The 23,303-nt window shown below is 42.1% G+C and overlaps 2 protein-coding genes across 12 annotated transcripts in view; one reads left to right on the forward strand and one right to left on the reverse strand.

Moving 5' to 3' along the window:
* ANKIB1 (ankyrin repeat and IBR domain containing 1) overlaps nucleotides 1-1,918 on the reverse strand; it is a 52,512-nt gene extending 50,594 nt beyond the window's left edge. For 6 of the 8 annotated variants that reach the window (XM_035128977.2, XM_035128975.2, XM_035128976.2 and 3 more), the window contains exon 1: nucleotides 1,258-1,917. The gene's annotated coding sequence lies outside the window, so the exon portion shown is untranslated. Of the gene's footprint in view, nucleotides 1-1,246 lie in introns of all 8 variants that reach the window. The other 2 variants (XM_035128978.2, XM_035128974.2) reach the window with 2 other exon arrangements.
* A 69-nt stretch (nucleotides 1,919-1,987) lies between these two features.
* Nucleotides 1,988-22,317, forward strand: KRIT1 (KRIT1 ankyrin repeat containing). 4 transcript variants are annotated; one of them, XM_060280770.1, is made up of 17 exons: nucleotides 1,988-2,087; nucleotides 2,206-6,358; nucleotides 7,083-7,242; nucleotides 8,707-8,799; nucleotides 9,567-9,696; nucleotides 9,984-10,227; nucleotides 10,335-10,450; nucleotides 12,167-12,310; nucleotides 13,883-14,039; nucleotides 14,762-14,869; nucleotides 15,688-15,844; nucleotides 16,839-16,990; nucleotides 17,510-17,676; nucleotides 17,974-18,061; nucleotides 19,186-19,392; nucleotides 19,652-19,768; nucleotides 21,403-22,317. In XM_060280770.1, the coding sequence occupies exons 2-17, from the start codon at nucleotides 6,257-6,259 to the stop codon at nucleotides 21,469-21,471; spliced, it is 2,211 nt and encodes a 736-aa protein (XP_060136753.1). In that variant the 5' UTR covers nucleotides 1,988-2,087; nucleotides 2,206-6,256; the 3' UTR covers nucleotides 21,472-22,317. The 4 variants fall into 4 exon arrangements, with proteins under 4 accessions (XP_060136753.1, XP_060136751.1, XP_060136752.1 ...); XM_060280768.1 differs by having other exon boundaries at nucleotides 2,018-2,519; nucleotides 6,242-6,358; XM_060280769.1 differs by having other exon boundaries at nucleotides 2,018-2,334; nucleotides 3,253-6,358.
* The last annotated feature ends 986 nt before the right edge of the window (nucleotides 22,318-23,303 follow it).

Consider the following 23,303-nt stretch of genomic DNA (forward strand, 5'->3'; position numbering starts at 1 on the left):
GCAGCTTTGGAAGAGGGATTTCAAACATAGAAGCAGTGGAAAGATGTTTCATCCTCCCCCCCCCCCAATCTACCGGTACTGCATCACTGGTCCGGACCCCCCTCCCAATGCTGTTTCTTTTTAGGAAAAGCAGCTGCTAGCCTTTTGTTACATATGCTAGTGTTACATATGACTATGCTCTAACACGTTAATTATAAGCCTTACATTGTCAAGTGATCCTGACTGCAAATTGTATTCTATTCTGCTTGTACTATCAACTGAATTAAACAAAGAAGATTTTTCTGGCCTGTACCACTTCCTGTTGTGGCTGTGTGTGTTTGTTTGAATACTGCCCCTCCCCTCCATGATGACTTTCTAGCGTGGGAGGGAAAACCCAGCAAATAGAAGACTAGTCAGAATCCATTTCCTACCAGTTTAATTTTCTAAAAGCAGGGATCTTTCTCTCCACGGGAAACATTCAAAAACGCAACCACACTAGCTACATGAAGTGGTACAGGCCAGAAAAAAACTTTGCCAATTGATCCTGGCTGATGACATTAAGTGGCCTTCACTGGTTATAAACTATCTGAATGCATAGTAGTAAGCCCGGATGTGTAATCTAATTTTGTGCATCTGTCTCTCCTCCTCTCTTTTTTATACACACACGGCCACACCCTTGTATTCAGCGCTATTTGCTCCAGAAATCTGTCTCCTGCCTATAATTTCAGAGTGCTGAAAAGGAGGGCCGGGCACCGCAGGACTTAACGGTGAATCTGAATGAAAAATGTAAAACAAAAACAACCAACAACAACCCGATCTTACCCATAAACATACACTAAGAGAGGGTTGGGGCAGGATGAGCGAAGAGGCAACAAACCCACCCAACCATTAACAACTCGGGATTTCCAAATATGGAGAGCTATTATGGTGGTATTAAAACGAAGGTCCGAAAGCCCCCGCCCCCTCTCCGCTCTCTTGTCAAAGCCAAACCGCCTGAACTGGGTTTGGCGCGGCCACCCCTTTCTCCCAAAACAGCCCCACACATCCCAAAAGGCACATTTCTGCGGATGCCCTCGACCCCCTTCCCGAAGGACGATGTCAAGTTACATGCAACTCCCTTTTATACACCCTCACCAAAGCAAGAGGGAAACCGAAGCCTACTGAAACCCTCTTTTTATTTTTATTTTTTGGGGTGCCATTGGACTGCTATATATGCCATTCGACTATATATAAGCACCCAGAGAGTCGCGAAAACATAAATACACACCCCCGACTCACCGGTTCCTCACAGGGTCACTCCTCGCCGGCTTGCCGGTGCCTCCATCCATCCGCCCGGCGACGGCTGGGAGTAGTTATCCGCTGCCCCTTTCCCTCTTAAGGCGCCGCTCCGCTTCCCCGCTCCTCTCCTCGTCCCCGTCCCACAAGGGGCAGCGGGGCGAGAAACGGCCGCTCAACCCCCTCTTCCCCCTCAGAGGTACGGAAAGGCGCCCCCCGCTCGAGACCTGAGCCGGGTGGCGTTGAGAGAGGGGAGCGCGTGCGCGTGCGCGAGCGAGGGCGAGCGCTGGCAAGCCTTTCTCTCGGCTCGCGCGCCGTTCTCAACCCCCTTTGTTCGGCTTCGGCGGCGGAACTCTCCCGAAAAGCTTCTCCGTCCGTCCGGCTGCTGCACCACGTCTCAGTCGCAGGCCCCTTCAGAGAAGCCTTTCGCGCTCCAAGACCTCGCGAGAGGCCCGCTCCCCTCACGGCCCCGGCTGCATCTCAAGACCAGGCATCTCGTGGCAGCTGCGGCATCTCCACCGCCGACACACGGAGGAGGAGGAGGAGGAGAAGGGAGAAAGCCAAGGCTGTTGCTGCTGCTAGTGGTGGTGGTGCTCCTCCTCCTCCGGCGGCCAACAACACAACGGCGGCAACAAGCGGTCTGGCCTCCGACCCGGAAACTCATGGGCGCTCGGAGCCGCACGGGAAGCGGATCTACTGCCGGCTCACGGGGGAGGGAAGCTGGGCGGAGCCCCGGAGGAGAGCGAGAGAGGAACCCCGGGGCGGGGCGGGGCGGGGCGGCGATGCGCATCTTCTCCCCGGAGGAAGAGACCCCCTTTCAAGGCTGCGTGGCGGTAAGGGAAAGCTAGTTTCCCCACCACCGCCACCACCCAAAATACGTCGACGTTCCACAATTCGGAGTTGGCGGCGTATCCTTCTCCCGCCGCTAAGTACTGTAATTCTCTGCCTCAGATTCGTCAGCTCTCAGAAAACGACAGCGCATCTACTTCGGGAGCAAGTCCTCTCGCCTCCGGGGGAATCTTGAGAGCTATCGGCTGCGTTCCGTGGTAAAGGGACCCCCGCACCGGGTTCAGGTTGCAGGTGAGGGGCTGCCTGTTGGAATGCTCTCCTGCGGGAGGAAACAGAATGACCCTTGCACATAGGAAAACTGCCCAGGATGAAAAGGTGGACTGGACCCTTCTTATAGTCAGGAAGTCTCAATTTTTTTTTCCTGAGGTTGAGCTATTTATGCAAATATGGGAACCCACACCCGCAGCAGCTTTAAGGTACCGTCGAGGCAAAGCTGATGTACTTGAGAGTCTAAAGGACAGGGAAATTAAGGTTTATTGGGCAATCTAACAGATTGGGAAATTTATTGCACTGTAAGTTTTTGTGGGTTAGAGCTATACTCTGTGGAAGCTTATGGCACAACAAATCTTTTAATGTACCACAATACCCATTTATTTATTTTGCTGCAACAGTTTAACAGGGGTGCCAGTCTGCACATCTTTTACCATTGGAGTCTGATGAATACAATAATGTCAATCACTTAAAAATAAACATGCACAGGTTGGTGGTACTTACTCAGCTGTTACCAGTCTGTCCAACTCATAATTGAGGAAGTTAAATGGTTCTTCTTGACAATGCGTGGCTTCCATTGGCATCAGAATTATTATTATTTTGGGAACTTTTTAATGTTTGATGTTTTACTATGTTTTTATATGTGCTGTAAGCTGCCCAGAGTATCTGGGGAAACCCAGCCAGATGGGGTGGGGTATAAATAATAAAATTAGTATTATTATTATTCCAAAGTAATGATTCTGAATATGGGACCAGGACTGTCATTATTTCACAGAGCAATTCTGAGTATCAGACATCATCATCATCATTTTTAATTTGTATACCATCTTTCTATCTTACAATACTCAAGGCGGTTTACAGACTGAAGAAACAAAAAATGTACATCTTATAACAATCTAATGCAATTCAAAAATGTGATATGTTGTATTTACTATTAAGGTGATAAAAGGATGAGATTTGGTTATATTTTCAGCGCATTCTTACCAATGGAGTGACATGAAATCATGGAATGGTAATTATCCCAGAATAATTAACATATAGAACAAGGGTATGGCCAGATGTGTATGTATGTTGGACCTATGCATTTGTTTTTCTCAGGGCCAGTCCTACCATTAGGCAGAACGAGGTGACTGCTTTAGGTGGCAGGTACTGGGACATAAGTGGGTGGGCACTCCTTTAGCTGTCTTCCGTTAGCCAGTCCACATTCCCTTCTGTTGGAGGACAGAGCTGTCCATGTTACACCGGCTATCCTAGCCTTCCTAAACTAGCCAGCTACTGAGTGCTGTAGAACAGGGGTAGGCAACCTAAGGTCTGGGGGCCAGATCCAGCTCAATTGCCTTCTAAATACGGCCCGTGGACGGTCCGGGAATCAGTGTGTTTTTACATGAGTAGAATGTGTCCTTTTATTTAAAATGCATCTCTGGGTTATTTGTGAGGCATAGGAATTCATTCATATTTTTCCCCAAAATATAGTCTGGCCCACCACATGGTCTGAGAGACAGTGGATCGGCCCATGGCTGAAAAAGGTTGCTGACCCCTGCTGTGGAAGATGCTATCCAATGTTGAAGCAACAATCAACTGGCAGTTCAGTCTGCTGCTGTATATGGCACAGGGAGGAGGCAGCATCTTGTCCTTTGCCCACAACTGCAGAATGTCATAGGCCAGCCCCAAGCAATAGATTTTCAGTGCTGCCTCTCCCATAAGATCCCCGCTCCCATTCCTGCGATAGGATTCATTTTGCTCACTTAATCTTCCTTTATTGCTAATCTCATAAAGACCCAGAAGGTGAATTAGGGATATGTATGGGCTCCAGGCAGCCGCTTGGTTTTGGCTAGTGGTCACTGTGCCCAAAGTTTCTCTGTGTAGGATTAATGCTCAGCTTAAATGGGCTATGGATTGAACTGCTTGTCACCATACAATCTTTACAAATTTCACACTTCTAATGTTGATGAAAAAATACCTGATGCTGTTTGACCTGCAGTTTTTGATTTTAATGTTTTCACGAAGTCTACATGAAATTTAAGGTAGTTTCTCAGCTTAAAGAGAAATCATCAGGAAGTTTATTCGGCTTTACGCCCATCATAAAACACAACACAACAAAATAAATCAAATAAAACAGCGGACTCGTTCAAGCCACAAATAATAAAACACAATTCACAGCTCACAAGGACAAATATTAACAATTAAAAAGAACAGTTTAAGATAATGATTAAAAATTTAGGCACTACGCTAAAATCAATATCAGATGTCATTATAAAAAAAATTATAACTATAAATAATCTGCTAACATTCCATTCCGTCTCTTGTACGAGAGGACGGCTGTTAGGAATTTAGCGACCTGTAGAGTAATATGAGGATCCACATCTTGAAGAACCCAGGCAAGCTGTAGGTCAACTGGTTTGTCAGCCATAGGCTGGATTATGGAATTTAGTATACTAGCACGAGCCGAACTGTACATAGGGCAGATAAACATAACATGATGTAGAGATTCAGATGTTTTAATTTCACAAGCACACATTGAAGAGACTTGGCCCTGAGTAAATCTATGTCTCAGCACGTTTGTTGGAAAAACATTAAACCTAGCTTTAATGAAGGCATATCGGTGAGACGCGGCCGTAAGTGATGTTAAATAGGACGGAGCACGGTAGATAGGGGTTATGCCGAAATTTAACGGCGAGCAAACTCCACCACCAGCTAAGAAATTTTGGTATAGCTCCGCATCATCCAGCCTTTGATTTATACACCTTTTTGCCGCATTTAGATCCAGTTTGAGCAATTCAGTGGGCGAGATCTCATAGGACAGCAATTTGGCATGAATTTTTCCTGACCACAAATTTGTGAAGTCATCCCGCCACATGCATTGAATGAGATAGTGGTTCGGGAGTTTATGCCATAGGGATATCCAATAAATCAAAACTTGCCTCCATAAAACTAACTCCACTGAGGGGATCTTCGCTTAAAGAGAAAGGTGAAGGCAGATTTAGAAATTAAGGTGTAGATACAGTTTTGCACTTGGACTGACAGTGTTTATTGTTGATTCGAGAAATGCTACATCCTGTATAAAAATGTTTAAATTTACCACTTTAGTTAGTCTCAAAATCTCAACAGTCTCAGCTTAGATCCTGATACCAAACACACATTACATGAAAGTTATTTGTTTGGATTTCAATGAAATTTTAAGTTTCATGACATGATCCCAATTTAAAATCTGCAAACAAAAACAATAGATTAACACAGTGCAGCACAGTGTTTCATGCCCCTGGCCTTCTAACAGATTGCCAATGTTATGAGCTTTGATAGCATACTACTTATTTGAAGTGGGATGTTTGAATCCAAGCTCTTCCTGTCCCATATATCCTGACAGAGAAAGAGGTCTTGGTTCAGTCCCTTCTCCCTGCACCCCAGCTGACTGACACTGTCAAAACTGAGAGCTATGTAATCTCTCAAGCTATGTGCACCCAGATCCTAATCAGTCATTGCAAACTACAAACCTTCAAAGCTGAATACAGATCTAGCCTCAGAAACCACACACAGAGGTGGTTATTGCATGTGTGGTTCCTGATCAGCCGGCCTGTGCTTATACTGTCCTTGTTGTACCGGTATTATTGAACATGTTTTTAGTGTCACACTGTTTGCCATTTCATGTAAGCTACTTAAAATTATACTTATTGTTTCCATTTCTACAAAGATATTTAAGCAATGGCTTCATTATAAATTATTTTGAATTTTCAGGACAGTCCTCAAAATGCTCAAAGCAAAATGAAGATTTCCTTTCTTTATTCAGGGAGGATAGAGAGGGAGAGAAAGAAAATTACTAGCATACAGTACTTTAAAGTGGGGAAAACATCTGTGGTGGTTGTTTCCTTTAAAAAAAACTTGTTTTCTCAGATATAATCTTTGGATTCTGTTTATTTTTTCACTAAAATAGATATATTAAAAAACCATGGGCAACCCGGAGGTAATAACTGAAGCATATGTAGCTGTAATCCGCCCAAAGAATGCTGCAAGCCTGAATTCTCGTGAATATCGTGCTAAATCATATGAGGTAAGATCATTCTTATTTGTTAGGAGGCATTGAAAATGCATTAAATGGGAGGGTTTTTTATTGTAGGAAGTTGTTGTTGTTGTTAAAATTTGTCTACTACATCCAAGGAACACAGGGTGGTTCACAACATAAAAATAAAAACACAAAATACATAGTTAAAACAAAACACTAACCCTTCTCCCATGAACACATTTAAAAGGACGTATAAATTAAGGTGTAGCATCAGTGAGAATAGCATCCTAGTCCTAGGTACAGACAGAAACTCAGGAAGTAGTCTGACGCTAGTGACATTTTTGTTGACCATTATCTACATTTCATTCCTGCCAACCTAGCAGTTCGAAAGCACGTGCAAGTAGATAAATTGGTACCGCTACAGTGGGAAGGTAAACGTCGTTTCCGTGTGCTGCTCTGGTTCGCCAGAAGTGGCTTTGTCATGCTGGCCACATGACCTGGAAGCTGTACACTGGCTCCCTCGGCCAATAAAGTGAGATGAGCGGCACAACCCCAGAGTCGGTCACAACTGGACCTAATGGTCAGGGGTCCCTTTACCTTATCTACATTTCATGCCAACATAGCATTGCCTGAAAAGTAAAGCTTGCACATTGGTATATCTCATCCTAAGTATATGAGTGCAAGGGCAGCCTCTGTTTTGACAGTGCTATTCTTCTTTCAAAATAAATACGGATCTTTGTATTAACTAATGTTTACCTTGATTTTTCATCAGATTTTGTTGCTTGAAGTTCCCATCGAAGGACACAAGAAAAAAAGAAGAAAAATGTTGCTGGAAACTAAAATTCAAGGAGGTGGCGATATATCCCAAAAGATCTTGGATTATATAATAGAAACCACCAAACCAATTTCACCAGGAAATCAAGGTGTTAAAGGTAAGGATCGCTGTTTCTGCTTTCTAAAATAACCAGGCCAGTCTCCCCAACCCCATTTATATTCTGCCTGATAACCAATGACAGTCAGTACAGCTAAAACAACAATCTTCATTATTCTCCATAATGCTTGTCAGAATATGAAGATTTTTTACTTCTTTTTTGAAGTTAAGAAAGTTCTCATCTGGCTAAAGGAGAGGTTCTGAAAGAAGAGCTGTGGTGCCAATCTATTCTCAGGAAGAAGAGAAAGTTGGAGCAATCACTCATTTGAAGTCTCCCCACTATGGGGAGACAGGTACAGAAAAGGGTGCTTACTCAGTCAACTGGAGCCTAGGTCATTTAAAAGTTAAAAAAAACTGTGCCTTGAAACTAACTGGGTGTCACTGCAGTTGTTATATTACAGGTATAATGAGATCCCTCCTATTAGGGCTCATCCATACTTACCTTTTGCCCAACTCTTTTCAGGCAGAGACCCACGTTTTAATGCTTGCTCCATGTCTGAGTGTGGTCCCCCCCCCTGCCTCAAAACCCACTCTTTTAAAGCTGAATTGGAACAAATGTCAGTTCGGGTTTTCCACAGATTGATGCTTGCTGCGATTCAGCTTTAAAGTGTGGGTTTTTGCAGGGCAAGTTCTGAAGCAAAAAAACCCCCCCCCCAAACAAACGGGTGCTCGAACATGGAGCTTTAAATCACACCTGGAAAGAGCAGAGGAAAACTTAATCAAATGGGTGGCTGCACTAATTGAAGCTTCCAAGCCATCTTCAAAGGCAGCCCCATATAGAGTGTGCTATTGTAGCCTAACAATTAACAAAGGGTTAAATACAATGTTAGTTGTACTCATAGTGCACCTATGGGGATAGAATTCAATGTATCACTCAGTGGAGTATGTGTGCAGGAAACTAAGTCATCTCAAGCAGTGGGACTTCCCCCCCCTCCCCCCAAGCCTTCTAAACCTGTTCTGGGGTTTTCTCCAACCCTCCAGAGCAGATTTAAGGACCATGAGGGGAGGGGCGAGAAAGTCCTATTATATATGTGGACCTTGTCCCACGCATGCAACAGTTTAGTTGAATCCTGCCCATTAAAATTAATTAACATGGGTAACTTAGGTCCATTGATTTCACTGGATCTTACACTGAGTATAATTAGTTGGATACAGCCCAAGCACTGGATCACAAACTCCTTGCTATTATGTCAGCAATGACAGGTCTTGATTGATAACAGCCAAAACTAGTGAACATTAATCTTGGCTGCAGCTTGAGAATTCAGGAGAATTGCCGGAGCTCACAGTACCCCAGAATGTATCTGGATGGATCAGCATGGCAGCTGGTGGTTCTACTGTTCTGGATTGAACTCCCATGTTGAGCCATCCAGTTTTCAATACATTGCGTGTTATCAGGAAAGACAGATGAGGAAACAGGAGGATAATTTCAGCCATTTAATTATCAAAGGATTATTATTGTATACAGGAAAACGAGTTCTGTTAATGAAGACTTTCCCTCTTGATGGCGAGAAGGCAGGCAAGGATGCATCCCTTTTTGTTGTACCAACAGTAGTCAAAGGTAAAAATAAAAATGTTAACATTAAAGCGGCATAATTAGCAAATGTTAATATCATTTTCTTTAAAACGTACATGAATCGCGCAATCCTACGATTTCACACCAACCAGTTCCACTCAGGGCTACACTTGAATGCTTTTAAGACATGGAACTTCTTTTTCAAAATGAAAGGGGGGAAACATTTTATTTATGAGGATGAGAGAGGATGGTCAGTTGCGCTGAAGGTGGCAAAGAGGTTGAGGATGTAGTAAGTGATAGGATCAGGAGGCATGTGAAAAGTTCAGTTGAAGACAAGTGTAACCATTTTACTTTGAGAGGAGCGGGAAAGGGAGAGAAAGGGTTCTGGCAAGCTGCATCAGGCACTGGTGTTTGTGAGGCCTCAGAGTAGGGTTGCTTACTGCTGATTAAATCACAAATTATATTCAGTCTGTGCCTATCAGTGCAATCCTATGCATGTATTCACAGATGCAAGTCTCATTGAATTCAGTGGGGATTACTCTCAGGTAAGTGGGAATAGAATTGAGGCCGTAATGCTCTTGGAACATCATTCAACAAGGTTACACTGCAACTAATATTGGGAGAAAACTGCATTTTTCCAGAAGCAAAATAATGTACTTTGACGAATGTAATAATGCAGTCTTGGGAATTTTTAATTTGTGGGGCATAGGAATATAAGAACAAAATGTAATGTTATCAGGCCAAAATTGCAAAATAGAATAAACAAGATTTGTTCAGCCTTTTTGTTTTAAAAAGTATCTTCTCCTTTGTAGATAATACAAAATATGCCTACAGTCCTGGATGTCCAGTTTTCTACTGCTTACAAGACATCATGAGAGTCTGCAGTGAATCCAGTACTCACTTTGCTACAGTAACAGCTAGAATGTTAATTTACTTGGATAAGTAAGACATTTTTAACAGAACTCCTTGAGTCTATAAAAAGAAAATGATGCTAAATAATTAAATATTTTAAAGTGTTCTTAGCATTTTGCATACCATAATATTTCAAGACAGATCATGTTTTACTTTTTTAAAAAAAGTTGCAGGTCCTAAGCATTTGTTCTTAAGTGTTTGTATCAGTGTATCTCTCTAAGGGCTTACTTATGTGTTTACGTTATGCTGTGCTAATTATTTGCTAATCTTCAATAAAAACAACAGTGCTCAAAAGTTTTTCCTGTTGTGTTCTGCAGGTGGTTAGAAGAACGGCATTCACAATCCCATTCAATCCCCGCTTTATTCAGACCATCTCCCTTGGAGCGGATTAAAACAAATGTCACAAACCCTGCATACTCTGTTGAACCTGGGCAGAAAGAGAGCTCACTTCATATGGGATACACAGCGTTGGAAATCAAGAGTAAAATGCTGGCACTTGAGAAGGCAGACATGTGCATCTACAACCCTTTATTTGGCTCAGATCTTCAGTATACCAATAGGGTAAGAGGAGATCATTATTAGTTTAAGAGGGCTTTGATGTCAGTGTTAGATTTTTAATGCTCATTAGGGTGAGCCTTTTTCTTCTTCACTTTTTATGGTATTTCCAGGTCGACAAAGTGGTTATAAATCCATACTTTGGACTCGGAGCCCCAGACTATTCAAAAATACAGATTCCAAAACGTGAAAAGTGGCAACGCAGCATGAGCAGTGTCATGGAAGACAAGTACTGTGTTATTTTTATTCATTTGCATTTCTTTCTTTTACAAAAGAATCACCCCCTGAAGTCCAAACCCCTATTTATTTATTTATTTATTTAAAAACTTTATAAGCATTATTCACTTCCAGAGTGGATCAGGGCAATCCTAAATATGTTTACTATTAGTAAGTCCCATTATGTTCAGTAGAATATACGCCCTCGTAAGTTTGCATGAGTTTGCATAATACTGTAATTTTTATTAAGCTTCCAATTTTACATTTCAAAATAAAATATTTTACAAACTTTAAAATATCCAGTGACTTCCCTTCTTTTCCTTCCATGGTTCATTTTACATATACATTCCTGCGTATTTTACGCAGTTTCTCACCCAACAAAAGTTAAGTACCCTGTTGAATTTATCTTAGTGCTGCCAGCATTTTCAGCTGTATAAAGTTATTTTCCATATATTCAATAAACACTGTCCACTTTTCATTAAATATATGTTCTTCTTGCTCTCCTATTCTATATGTTTAATCTGCAAGTTCTGCATATTCTGTCAACTTAAGTAGCCAGTCCTCTTTAATTGGACTTTCCATTTTTGGGCTAACAAAACATGGGCCACAGTTGTTGCATACATAAATAACCTTTTCTGACACCTAGGAATTTCTGTCTGGGTCAGTGGTTTTTTCTGGGGGTACGCAGGGGTACGCATACCCCTAAACATTTTGTGAATCTTTGTACTTTTGTTCATTTACTGTATTCATTTTCCCCAATTTGAACTATAAAATGGTGATTTTCTTGAGTTAAAATGAGAGTACCCCTAAACATTTTTTAAAGAAAAAAAGCACTGGTCTGGGTTATTTCCAACAAAGTAATTTTAAACATTCCCCCCCCCCAATTCATTATAAATAATTTCCGCATCTAGAAAGATTAGCGCAGCCTGTTTTTCATTTCTTACTTCCAAGTACAGTACTCTATTAAATTAATTACATTTCTTATATTGTCTTTCATTGGTCAGTCTGGTAAAAACCTGGGCTGGTATCTGTGGACTGACTCAGTCCTTTTCAGTTTATTAGCCAATATCGTAGCAAATACTTTATAGTCATAATTCAATAATGAAATAGGCCTGTAATTTTTGGTCTTTTTTAATTTGCTGTCTTGTTTGGGGATCCAAGTAATGAATGGATGTCTCCATGAAGCTGGAACTACTCCCATCACCAAAAATCTGTTAATGGTGCCCTTGAGTGGTTCTATAAGTGCATCCTGAAACTTTTTATAATAAATTGCAGTAAGTCCATCTGGCCCTGGTGCTTTCCCCATCTTCATTTGGTTTATTGCCATTTGCAGTTCCGATATCGAGGTGGGCGCATTCAGAATTTGCCAATTTTTCTTAGATATTTAGGGTATGTAACAGTCACTTAAAGTAAGTTTGCATAGGTTCTGTAATGATCTCAGGTCCCTTGCTGGAGAGGGTAGTGGCACCAACCACAGTCAAAGCTATGAGCAGCCTTTTAACTTCCCCTCAAAGTGTGTTGGCTCTTAAAAGTCAAATATCCCATCAGTGTAATAAGACTGTAAAGTAAAAATAGGTTTTAAATGCAGATGCATTGCATTAGTGGGAGGAAAACCAACTCCTTTACTGTCTCGTGCCTTTTCTCTTTAGATCAAAGCAACAGGATACTTTTGATGAAGCAGTTGCTTAACATGACTGAAATATCACATCTTCTTTCTCCCCCCCCCCAGGGAACGCCAGTGGGTTGATGATTTCCCTCTTCATCGCAGTGCTTGTGAAGGAGATTCTGAGTTATTGAGTCAACTTCTCAATGAAAACTTTTCAGTCAACCAGCTGGACAGTGATCATTGGGCGCCCATCCATTACGCATGCTGGTGAGCAGAGTACTCTTGCATTGAACTCCAAAACAGGGAATTGTTCATAATTAAAATCATCTGTTTGTGTCTTCATGCTTATGTGTGCGTGTGTGTGTTCAAGTTTTTGTCATGCTCAAATGTAGCTAAGAAATAGAACCCAGAAGGCAGCTCTGTGGGTGAAGGGTGTGGCTCCGCAGCTGAGGATTTGCTCACTTCTCTGTGTCTCTGAGCTTTAGAGGGCAAAGTAAACCAGGTGTAGTCTAGCACAGACTTGGGAAAGGGCAAAATGTGAAGCTCACTGCACATGCTAGGATCATAGGACCCCCACTGAAATGAATTTGTTATTCTTTTCACATTTAACTGAATGGCTGCCCTTTACCCCATGTAGATTAATCAGGCTGAACTTGAGCAAACTTTATGGTGGGAACAAAGCCACTCCATTTCCTATAGTGGAAGGCCTAGATTCCACTGAAACTCATGGATAAGCGCAGTTTGGTGTATTGGTGTCCCTCAGAAGTCTTCCCTGCATGCACATAGACTGCCCCCATCAAAAAGATGGACATTTTCCTAATTTCTGATAATTATTGCACATTAGTTGCCCAGCTTGCATGTAATGTTAAGCCAAACCACAGTTTAGCATGAACGAGTGAAGGCTGAGACTGTCACATTCTTCCCCCAGGCCTGTCATTGTCTGTACTACCCACAGCTAAGCTATTGTTTGGCTTAGTATTATGTCTGAACCCAGGGTTGTGGGTTGTCTCTCCTAGATGAACTATATGAACCTTGGTTATAACTTGTGGTTTATTAGGAGCAGGAGAAACCACAAGTCCAGATTCAGATATATGCCAAACCATAACTTAGTTGCAAGTAGTGCTACAGCAGCAAGACCAGGGAAGGAGCAAAGTGGCCCTGTTTCTCCTTCTGAGCACCCATGTTTGTTCATTTGTGCTAAGCTATGGCTTTTGGCTTAGTATTAGGTGCAAATTGGGTCAGTGTGAAAGTGGGTTCTGGCAACTCAAAGGTAACCCAGACTTTGTGGTAACTTTGCAAATGCTATAGAAACTGGCAATCCAGTTAAGTGGCTAGGGCAGGCATCCCCAAACTGTGGCCCTCCAGATGTTTTGGCGTACAACTCCCATGATCCCTAGCTAACAGGACCAGTGGTCGGGGAAGATGGGAATTGTAGTCCAAAACATCTGGAGGGCCGAAGTTTGGGGGTGCCTGGGCTAGGGCCAGCTTTAATGAAATGCACCACTGCTGTAAGAGAGGCTTTGTGCAAAAAATGTACTTAGAATTTAATTTAAAAATGTATGTAAAATGTTTTGGGAGAAACCCTCATATATTCTTAATTATTGGAAAAATTGAATTATTTCTTTTAGAATAGTAACTTCTCCCATAACTAAGTGAATTTCCTTAAATTGCAAATGCTAATTATTTTTGTGGGGCATGAATTTATTCCAGAATGCTGGTAGTGTTTCAGACACTTAGACTGAACTAAAATAATTAAGTGCAGCTTCTTACATGTGTCTTTGGAACCATTTCATAGACTATATGCAAGCTTACCTTTATTTGTATTTGTTCTCTGTGTAGGTATGGTAAAGTTGAAGCTACTCGAATGTTGTTAGAGAAAGGAAAATGCAATCCAAACTTGCTCAATGGACAGCTCAGCTCGCCTCTTCACTTTGCTGCTGGGGGTGGGCATGCCGAAATTGTACAGATTCTCCTAAACCACCCAGAAATTGATAGAGTAAGATATATTTGTAATTTCAATCATGGTTTCTTATACAATTAAATTCTGCTTTTGAACAGTGGCTCATACTTCCATTTGCAAAAGATTTTTTTAAAAAAATTAAGATGTTTCTTGAAGTCATTCCAAGGAATGACAGTATTGTGGAGCAGGAAACACAACAGTAAATACTTCAAAGAAGTAATTCCGATTGCAAAGAAGTAATTCCTATCATTGCAGTTTGCGCTAGGAAGAATTGGCACCATGGTCAGCACTTTGAACAGTACCATGAAAATGTTTAAGACAGGTGGTGCTCTCTAATTCAGAGCATTGAACACCCCACAGAACACTGCATCTGGAAGTGCTTTTAAACCTTAATTTCCTAATCATGGGCATGATTCTTTTCTTTGGTGGTAGGATTGGAAAACACAGTTCAGAAATGGAGTCATGCCAGTTGATAAGTGAAGGGTACTTTCCAAGAAGGGGGCAGTGGATGTTGCAGCCTTTACTTGAGGGGCTGTAGTTAATAGTGGAGCACATGATTTGCATGCAAAAGGTCCCAGGGTTTTTGAAAGCCTTTGAAAGAAAGGCTTCCTTCTGAAACACTGGGTGGCCCCGGCCAGTCATTGTGTAAGCAGTTCTGAGCCAGGTGGACCAGTGGCCTAACACAGCATAAGCCAGGTTTCTATGTTGCATTTAGAAAGCTGTGTTTTAAATCTCATATTGTTTCTGTTTGTATGTAGCACATCACTGATCAACAAGGAAGAACCCCACTGAATGTCTGTGAAGAGAACAAACAAAATGAGTGGGCAAAAACAGCCAACTTGCTGAAAGAGGCCGCAAACAAACAAGTATGCAATGACCTTTCAGATTTTAGAAAAAGGTCCTTAAAAGCAAAAGGAAGTGTTTAATGGTTATTGTATTTGTTAAAAACCAATACATATATTTTTAACAAAAAGCAAAAGGAAGCATTATCCAGGAGCAGTTGGTGTGGTGCGGCAGTGCCATAGATAGACGCATTACTGATAGATGCATTGCTGCCGTTTACCATGATGGGGCAGGGCAGTGGTGAGGTTGAGGCTGTATGGGTATCGTGGCAGGGGCAAGCTTTGCTAGTGAGTCTGTGCTGCCCCGACCTCGTCTCCAACCTGCACAGCACAATCCCTCTGCAACCTACAATTATCTCATGTGTAGTGACATGGTGTTATGGCAAGCCCATAAACATAAGATGCTGCTGTGTAGAATTTATCATTTCCATTTTAATCTAATTTGTTAACACCACAGACCTTCTCAAATATTTTCTCCTCAGAGTTATTTCAATGGACTTTCTATAATGAATAAATTCTTGCGCAGCAGAACAACCTGCAATAGTGCAAGTCTCAAAATTTCAGTTCAGCATACCATTTGAATGTGCTTCCCTATGTCATCTGTGCTGCAATGGGCCTCTGAAGCAGAGCTTGACACAGGGGACCTCTGACTCTTCTCCTGAGCTTGTACCTGGAGAAGTGTATCATCCTTGACCATGTGTCTCGTTTCAGGGATGCTTAGACACCCATATTGCCCCTTTTTCCACTTGGAGGGGGGCAGGGTACTGGCACCCACAAATTTTGGCTTGTTACCAGGGCCAGGCAAGGTTTCAGTATTTCCTGTTTTCATTTATTTCCTCTAGTATGAGAAGGTACGAATTTATCGAATGGATGGGTCATACCGCTCTGTGGAGTTGAAACATGGAAACAACACCACTGTGCAACAGATAATGGAAGGAATGCGTCTTTCTCAAGAGACACAACAGTATTTCACTATTTGGATCTGTTCTGAAAATCTTAGTAAGTAATTGGTATCTTGATGACATCTGGTGTGGGGTAGATGGGGAAGAACAGTCTTTCAGGCAAAAAATAGGGGCCCTTCCAGGCCTAATTTGGCCCGCCGGAGGTTGTCCATGCTCTCTCCCTAGGAGCCACCCTCCTCCTTTGGAGCAGTATCTCTGGAGAAGTTCTGAAGAAAGCAGTCTTTCACATGACCTGCTCCCAAGCCTTTAAGAGCTTCAAAGTTTACGAGTAGAACTTTAAATTGGACCCAGAAACTGAGAGCCTGTGAACTGAGAAAGCAGTGACGTAATATGATCAAAACTTTCAGTCTTAGGTAATAATCTTGCAGCCCAACTTTTGGACCAGCTGTAGTTTCAAAACTACTTTTAAAGACAGATCCAAGTATAATGCATTATAATAGTTTAAATGGTTCACCTGAACACCAGCAGCAAACTATGCCTCTAGCTACGATTGTAGCTGGTATATTAGCTGAAGCTGACAAAAGGACTGAGCTCTTAGTGTTTCTGCCTTTTCTGACAGAAAGCTGACTTTTGCACTTTTTGTTAAGTGTATCCATTTTTCTAGGACACTGGTAACTGGTGTAGACCACATTGCATTTGCATGGTTGGCAGAGATGCTGACAGTACCATGCATATTCAGTTGACTTGTTTTATGTGCCTCATAAATAACAAGAGACATCCTAAAGTAGTACAATACAATAAAAACACATGTGGAGCAATCACACGTATAAAAACATGTATGCGTGCCATTCAAGTCCAATACAGATATCAACTGCGGGGGGTAATCCATGTAAGATTGTTGAAAGAACTTCAACAGATGCCAAAGGACAATAGGAAATATGTAACATTGCTATTTATGACATTTTGCTTTTATAATCCTGCCTTCTTTCAAAACATACTCAGTACTGTATAGCATTCACACATACTTGATACACATACTGAGACATTGTCTTGTATGCATTTATTTAAATTAAAGAGCTTTTGTTGTGTAGATCTCCAGCTGAAACCATATCACAAGCCTCTGCAGCACGTTCGCGACTGGACAGAAATACTCACTGAACTGACAAACCTGGATCCTCAAAGGGAAACCCCACAGCTTTTCCTGAGGAGGGATGTAAGACTTCCTTTAGAGCTTGAAAAAAAGGTTGGCATTTTATGTTCTGCTATATCAAATTCAGGTCCAATGCCTGAATCTCTAGACAGAGTCCAGTATAATGATTTCACTTAGTTTGTTCTTCTGATTTCTCCAGATAATACAGCTTGGCCAAGGGAAGCCTACGTGATACTCTCCATATGTTGCTGGACTACAACTCCCATCATCCCCAACTGCTGACCATGCTGGCTGGGAGTGATGGGAGCTGTAGTCCAACAACATCTGAAGGCTATGATAAATAGAGTGGCAGGGGAAACCCAGCCAGGTGGACGGGGTATAAATAATAAGGTTGTTGTTGTTGTTGTTAAGTGGGCAGCTAGATCTAAGCTGTGATGTAGCATTTTTAATCAAGCTTTTAAACATTATTTTAAATTTATTTTGTTTTAAGTAACCGACTTGAGCTTAAAATTTAAATAACTACATGAATTGCTTTGCTACTGAGCAAATAAAATAAGAACTAATGATGTTTAAAATTTTAATATAGACACATTTTATTTTCTGTGCCCATAGACTGAGGATCCACTGGCTATTCTTATCCTATTTGATGAGGCCAGGTACAATTTATTAAAGGGTTTCTATACGTCACCTGATGCCAAGCTGATAACACTTGCAAGTCTGCTGCTGCAAATAGTCTATGGAAATTATGAAAGTAAAAAGCACAAGCAAGGCTTCCTAAAGTGAGTGGATTTTAAAATATTGATATGCTTTTTGTTTTAAATGAAGATATTCAGATAAGAGAGTCTAAAAGACTACTTCATGATTGGCGGTGTCGGCTGATTCTGGGCACCCTTGCTTCTACATAGGTGACCAATACAGTTAAAGGTGACTTAACCAATCACCTGAGCAGCAAGAATGCTATAATGTGCATTATAGCCTATTTGCATGCATGAACTGTTGATAAAGGCAAACAGATTTGGTTTTTTATCTGTTCAATCTTATAAAAGTGGTTAAACGTGTTTGGCTTTTATTTACAGTGAAGAAAACTTAAAATCTATAGTACCAATCACCAAATTAAAAAGCAAGGCACCTCACTGGACAAATCGAATACTTCATGAATACAAGGTACGATGCTGAGCAACATAATGCCAGAAAACCTGAAAACATTCTGATCGTAAATTTGAATGTTGTTAATTTCTTTTTATATTGTAAACTGTTACAGGCTACGTTGTGTGATTTTGGATGAAAGTTTTCCTTTAATTCTCTGTCATCCATTGTAAAGGCCTTTGGCTACATACAGTAAGATTGACTCTCACCATTAATAATTTAAAATGCCCTTTATTTTCTGGAAATGTTAGGGCAACAAAAATAAAATGCTGACAAAGAGGTCTAACTGCTAATTTTTGAGTCATTGCTATTGGTGACCAGCTTTGCATGCCACATTAAACTATTGTTAAAATAAGCTCTGGTGTAATATGAATGCATTGCTTCTTCTCCTCACTGCTGCTAGGTTAGGTGTCCTGGAATCAGAGGTATTGGTCGAGTCAACTGAACATATTCTTTTGATCTGCCCATTCTAGCTCCACTCCTAGGCCAACTTAGCCCTGTAGCTGAACTTGTTTCTGCTGAAGAAGTTTACTGGAACAACAGCCTCCTTGGTGGCCAAATTTCTTTTTCTGGCCCTTAAGCGTCGTAAAGTCAAAATTGACAGCATTGACATGAATCTAAATGTATAGCCTACTTCTTATTGTCGGTTTAAGTTTTAAGTTCCTTTAGATGTTTTAATTTTTGTATGGATAAATGTTTATTTCTGACTGATGGTCGACTAAAATCTGATTGATTGCTTCTTCTCCACTGGTCATATGCTGCTGGGGGACTAAGCTATGGTTTGGCATAGCACTATGTCTGAACCTGGGCTCAGGGTTTGTTTCTGTCCAAACAAACTAAGGGGTATTTACGGTTTCTCCTTGGCTTACTGTGTGTGGATTATTTTGGAGAATCAAAGCATGATCCCAGGTTTAGCAGAAATGCTAAATGCAATTTAACTTCCTGATCTCCCCCCCCTCCCCAAAATTTCTTATTGAAGTCAATGGCATGGTTTCTTTCCATCTTGTATGTATTCATATGAATTGCATAACAGAGTATCCTTAAGCAAAGTATTTCTGGCATTTCACCCTGTGCAAAGAATCTGGATCCAAATAGAAGTTAAAATCTCAACTTTTTGTGGGTATGTCAACTTGTATTTGCAGAATCTCAGTACTAGTGAAGGCGTGAGTAAAGAGATGCATCACCTGCAGCGCATGTTTTTGCAGACCTGCTGGGAGATTCCTACCTATGGGGCTGCTTTTTTCACAGGACAAGTATTCACAAAAGCAAGCTCAAGCAATCATAAAGTCATCAGAGTGTATGTAGGTGTAAATGTCAAAGGATTGCATCTTCTCAATATGGAAACAAAGGTACAGTCTTTGTTTTTCAGTTTTAAGTCTTACCACTATCTGTGAACATAATGCATAAAGTGTGCATATTCCATACAGCATATGTCAATAATATTGTTATTCCATTTAACATAGTAGTATTTCATTTTTATTTTTGTAATTCAGAACAAAATATGTCAGACAGTGAGCACGTGTGTAGCTTATTGAGGAAAGCACTTTTATTTTGTGTCAAATTTATAGATAATGCTGGCTTTTCAGCTTGTTTCCTTTATATTGACAGGCATTGCTCATATCTTTAAGATATGGTTGCTTTATGTGGCAGCTAGGAGATGGAGACAGCTGTTTTCAAATACATAGTCTGGAAAACAAAATGAGCTTTATAGTCCATACCAAGCAGGTAAGCAAACTACTGATTTCACACATTCCTCAACTCCCCACCCCAAATTTTTCCCTGGTGCTGTGCATGCCTAACAATTACATTTTAGGACAGATATAAATTGCTGTTAGTTTGGGAGAGGGGACGTGGTTGGCGCTGTGGTCTACAGCACTTGAACCTCTTGGGCAGTTGGCAGTTCAAATCCACACGGTGGGGTGAGCTCCTGTTGCTCTGTCCCAGCTTCTGCCAACCTAGCAGTTTGAAAGCATACCACCACAAGTAGATAAATAGGTATCGCTGCGGCAGGAAGATAAATGGCATTTCCATGCACTCTGGCACTCGTCATGTTCCTCTGTGTGCCAGTAGCAGTTTAATCATGCTGGCCACAAGTCCCAGAAATCTGTCTGTGGACAAACGTTGGCTCCCTCAGCCTGAAAAGCAAGATGAGTGCCACATCCCATAGTCACCTTTACTGGACTTAACTGTCCAGGGGTCCTTTATCTTTACCTAGTATTGGAGAATAATGCTGATGATGGGACTAGCATTGGTTTAAAGAAACACAGTAGTTCTGCACATTAGCTTGATTTAGGCAGATGAACAAGTAACACCACTCAGTTGTTAAAAAAATATTCAATGTCTTTATAGTCCACGGCGCATGCATTTTCAACACTTAACAAGCAGTATCTCTATTTGTAAATGTTATTTATCCTTGTCTCACAATATAGCTTGGGCCATCTTCCCGAACCTGGTGCCCTTCAGATGCCATGTGCTACAGTTTCCATGATCCCAGACCAGCAGGGGATGGTGGCAATTGTAGTCCAAAACATTGAGAGGGCACCAGGTTGGGGAAGGCTGATTTGACTAATATTTTATAAAAGCAGATTTCGAACTAAAGTTATTCTTTCCACCTGCACTGTGGACTCAGGTTAAGGTTTTTCATCATATTTAAATTAAGGTTATACTATATTAAATTAAGATGAGATTCTGGTGTCTCCTATAAAAAGGGTAAAGGTCAAAGAGACATGAATTTTTACACAAATACTGTAGTCAAAAGAATTCGCTCCTGATAGATAGAACAGGGAAGTATCCCAAATTAAGAAGGTGCATAGGTTGCACAAGCTGCTTCTGCCCAGTTTTTGGCAATTCCCCACTCCCATGATGTCCTAGGTTCCTCGACCTTCATGAGAGATTATAATAGTAATAATAATTTTCTTATTTATATGCTGTGCATCTGGCTGGGTTTCCCCAGCCACTCCCCAGGTTTCTCAAGAGGGTAAGTGGAGGGTGGAGATAGTGACAAGAAAGCCTCCTTATACAAGCAGACCTGCTCACAACATTGGATGCAGCCCAATAAAAAATAATTACTTCCAGCTCTAAAAAGTAACATAAAACATGAAGTTCTGACTTTGCACTGAGCATTTAAGGCTGTAATTCCAAAAACAATCCTTTGAGTTATTCTCACTGCAGCTCCCATGGAATTTCCCGAAAGTTTCCCAACCTCCAGTAGATGTTTTTTGGGATGCAGAGAACTGGAGTGGGGAAGAGGGGCAGGGATGCCCACTTGCACAAGTGGGCTTCCATTCACAAAATACTGGATAGAATATGTCATATGACTGCTGTTTGGGAAACCCTGATTTGTTTTTTTCTGTTTGCAGGCGGGACTTGTTGTAAAATTGCTGATGAAATTAAGCAGCCAGCTGGTTCCCAGTGAAAGAAGTAACTGAAATAAATGGAGAATGGTTATGCAATTAGCTACATTAAGCACATTTTTTGTTTCTGTAAATAAAAGCCTTGCATGTATATGAGTTGTACAGGATGAAATATGCTCTCTATTGGACTTCATACAGGAGTTTATTTGTTTATTTGTAAAATAGAAAACAGTATATCTGTTATTTTTATAATAATGTTGGGGGGTTTATTTTAAAAACCGTAACATGCATTGAGAAAAAATGTGCATATAACCAACAGCAGTTGAAAACGCAATAGGATGTAAGGCCCATTGGAAACAATAGGACTTACTTCTGAGTAAACTCGCATAGGATTACACTGTAAGTCTATACAGCCGTACCTTGGTTTTCGAACAGCTGAGTTCTTGAACGTTTTGGCTCCTGAACACCGCAAACCTGGAAGTGAGTGTTCCGGTTTGCGAACTATTTTTGGAAGCCAAATGTCTGATGGAGCTTCCGATTGGCTGTAGGAGCTTTGTGCAGCCAATCAGAAGCTGTGTTTTGGTTTTTGAACGTTTTGGAAGTCGAATGGACTTCCGGAACAGATTCTGTTCAACTCCCAAGGTACGACTGGATTCTTGTTTAAAATAGGCAATAAAGACGATTTTGCACCTCGGCTACCCAACAGAAGATTGCTTTGCAGGTTTTACTACATTCGTCTGTCATAGCATGTGTGAACTACCGTGTTTCTCATATTTTAAGACATGTCTTATATTCTTTTTTACTCAAGAAAATAAGCCTATGGCTTATTTTCGGGGGTGTCTTATTTTTTGCCGAGCCCCAACTGAGCGGGAACCAGCAAAGACAGCAGCCCGCCGCCGACTTGGAGCTCGAGCCGGCAAAGGCAGCAGTGCGTGCTTTGCCGAGTTCCAACGGAGCGGGAACCAGCAAAGGCAGCAGCCCGCCGCCGGCTTGGAGCTCGGCAAAGCGCGCGCTGCTGCCTTTGCCGGCTCGAGCTCCAAGCCGGCGGCGGGCTGCTGCCTTTGCTGGTTCCCGCTCCGTTGGAGCTCGGCAAAGCGTGCGGGAGCCGGCAAAGGTTCCTTGGCTGTAACCTGATCCCTTCTGCCCAGTGTGTCTCTTGGGCACACAAAGATCCCCTTCTCTTTCCCCTTTTTCTTTTTAAAATGCTCTTGCTGTGCTGTCGCGCAGACCCCGCCTGGCCGCCGAAGTGGGTGTGGAGATGGAGAGAAAGAGAGAGCTATTTGGGGGGGGGGGAGCCGACAGCAAAAAAAAAAAGCAGGAGCGGGGAAAATCCGGCGGGATGGAAAAGCCCCCAAGTCACACACCCCCGCGCGCGCGAAGAAGCCAGCAAAAAGCACAGTGAAGGGAGCGCCTGAGTCCCGGCAAGGAGCAGGACGAGTCGATCGCGGCAACAGCAGGAGAGGGGCGGAGGAAGAGCGAGAGAAGTCTCTTTTGTTTTAAATTCCCTGCCTGCAGCGTGAAACTGACACTCAGGAAGAGGGAAGCCCGGGGGCTGATGGGGATGTAGTTCCGCGCGACGGGGAAGGCGCATACACCCCCTTTTCTAGCTCTGGCGGCGGCCTGAGTTCGCTGCCGGGAGGGAAGGACGGGAGCGGGAAGAGGGGGAAAATCGAGAAGGAAACAAAGAGAAGTTAAAGAGACTGAGGTGGAAGGAAGATAGGGAGAGGGCCACTGCTCAGTGCATGGAGAGCAAACGGCTTTGCTGGTTCCCGCTCAGTCGGGGCTCGGCAAAGCGCGCGCTGCTGCCCTTGCCGGGTCCCGCTGGGTCGGGACTTGGCGCGGAGTGCCCTGCCATACCAGCATGTCTTATTTTGGGGGGATGCCTTATATTTTTTTGCCTTCTGAAA

The sequence above is a fragment of the Zootoca vivipara genome, chromosome 12, assembly GCF_963506605.1.
Source record: "Zootoca vivipara chromosome 12, rZooViv1.1, whole genome shotgun sequence".
Classification (NCBI taxonomy): Eukaryota; Metazoa; Chordata; class Lepidosauria; order Squamata; family Lacertidae; genus Zootoca; species Zootoca vivipara.

Bases quoted from the DNA above. Each gene is read 5' to 3' on its own strand.
- KRIT1 (XM_060280770.1), top strand. From the start codon at position 6,257: ATGGGCAACCCGGAGGTAATAACTGAAGCATATGTAGCTGTAATCCGC. The intron at 15,845-16,838 runs GTAAGTAATTGG...TTTGTTGTGTAG, and splicing joins GATCTGTTCTGAAAATCTTA to ATCTCCAGCTGAAACCATAT. The intron at 19,393-19,651 runs GTACAGTCTTTG...TTATATTGACAG, and splicing joins TTCTCAATATGGAAACAAAG to GCATTGCTCATATCTTTAAG.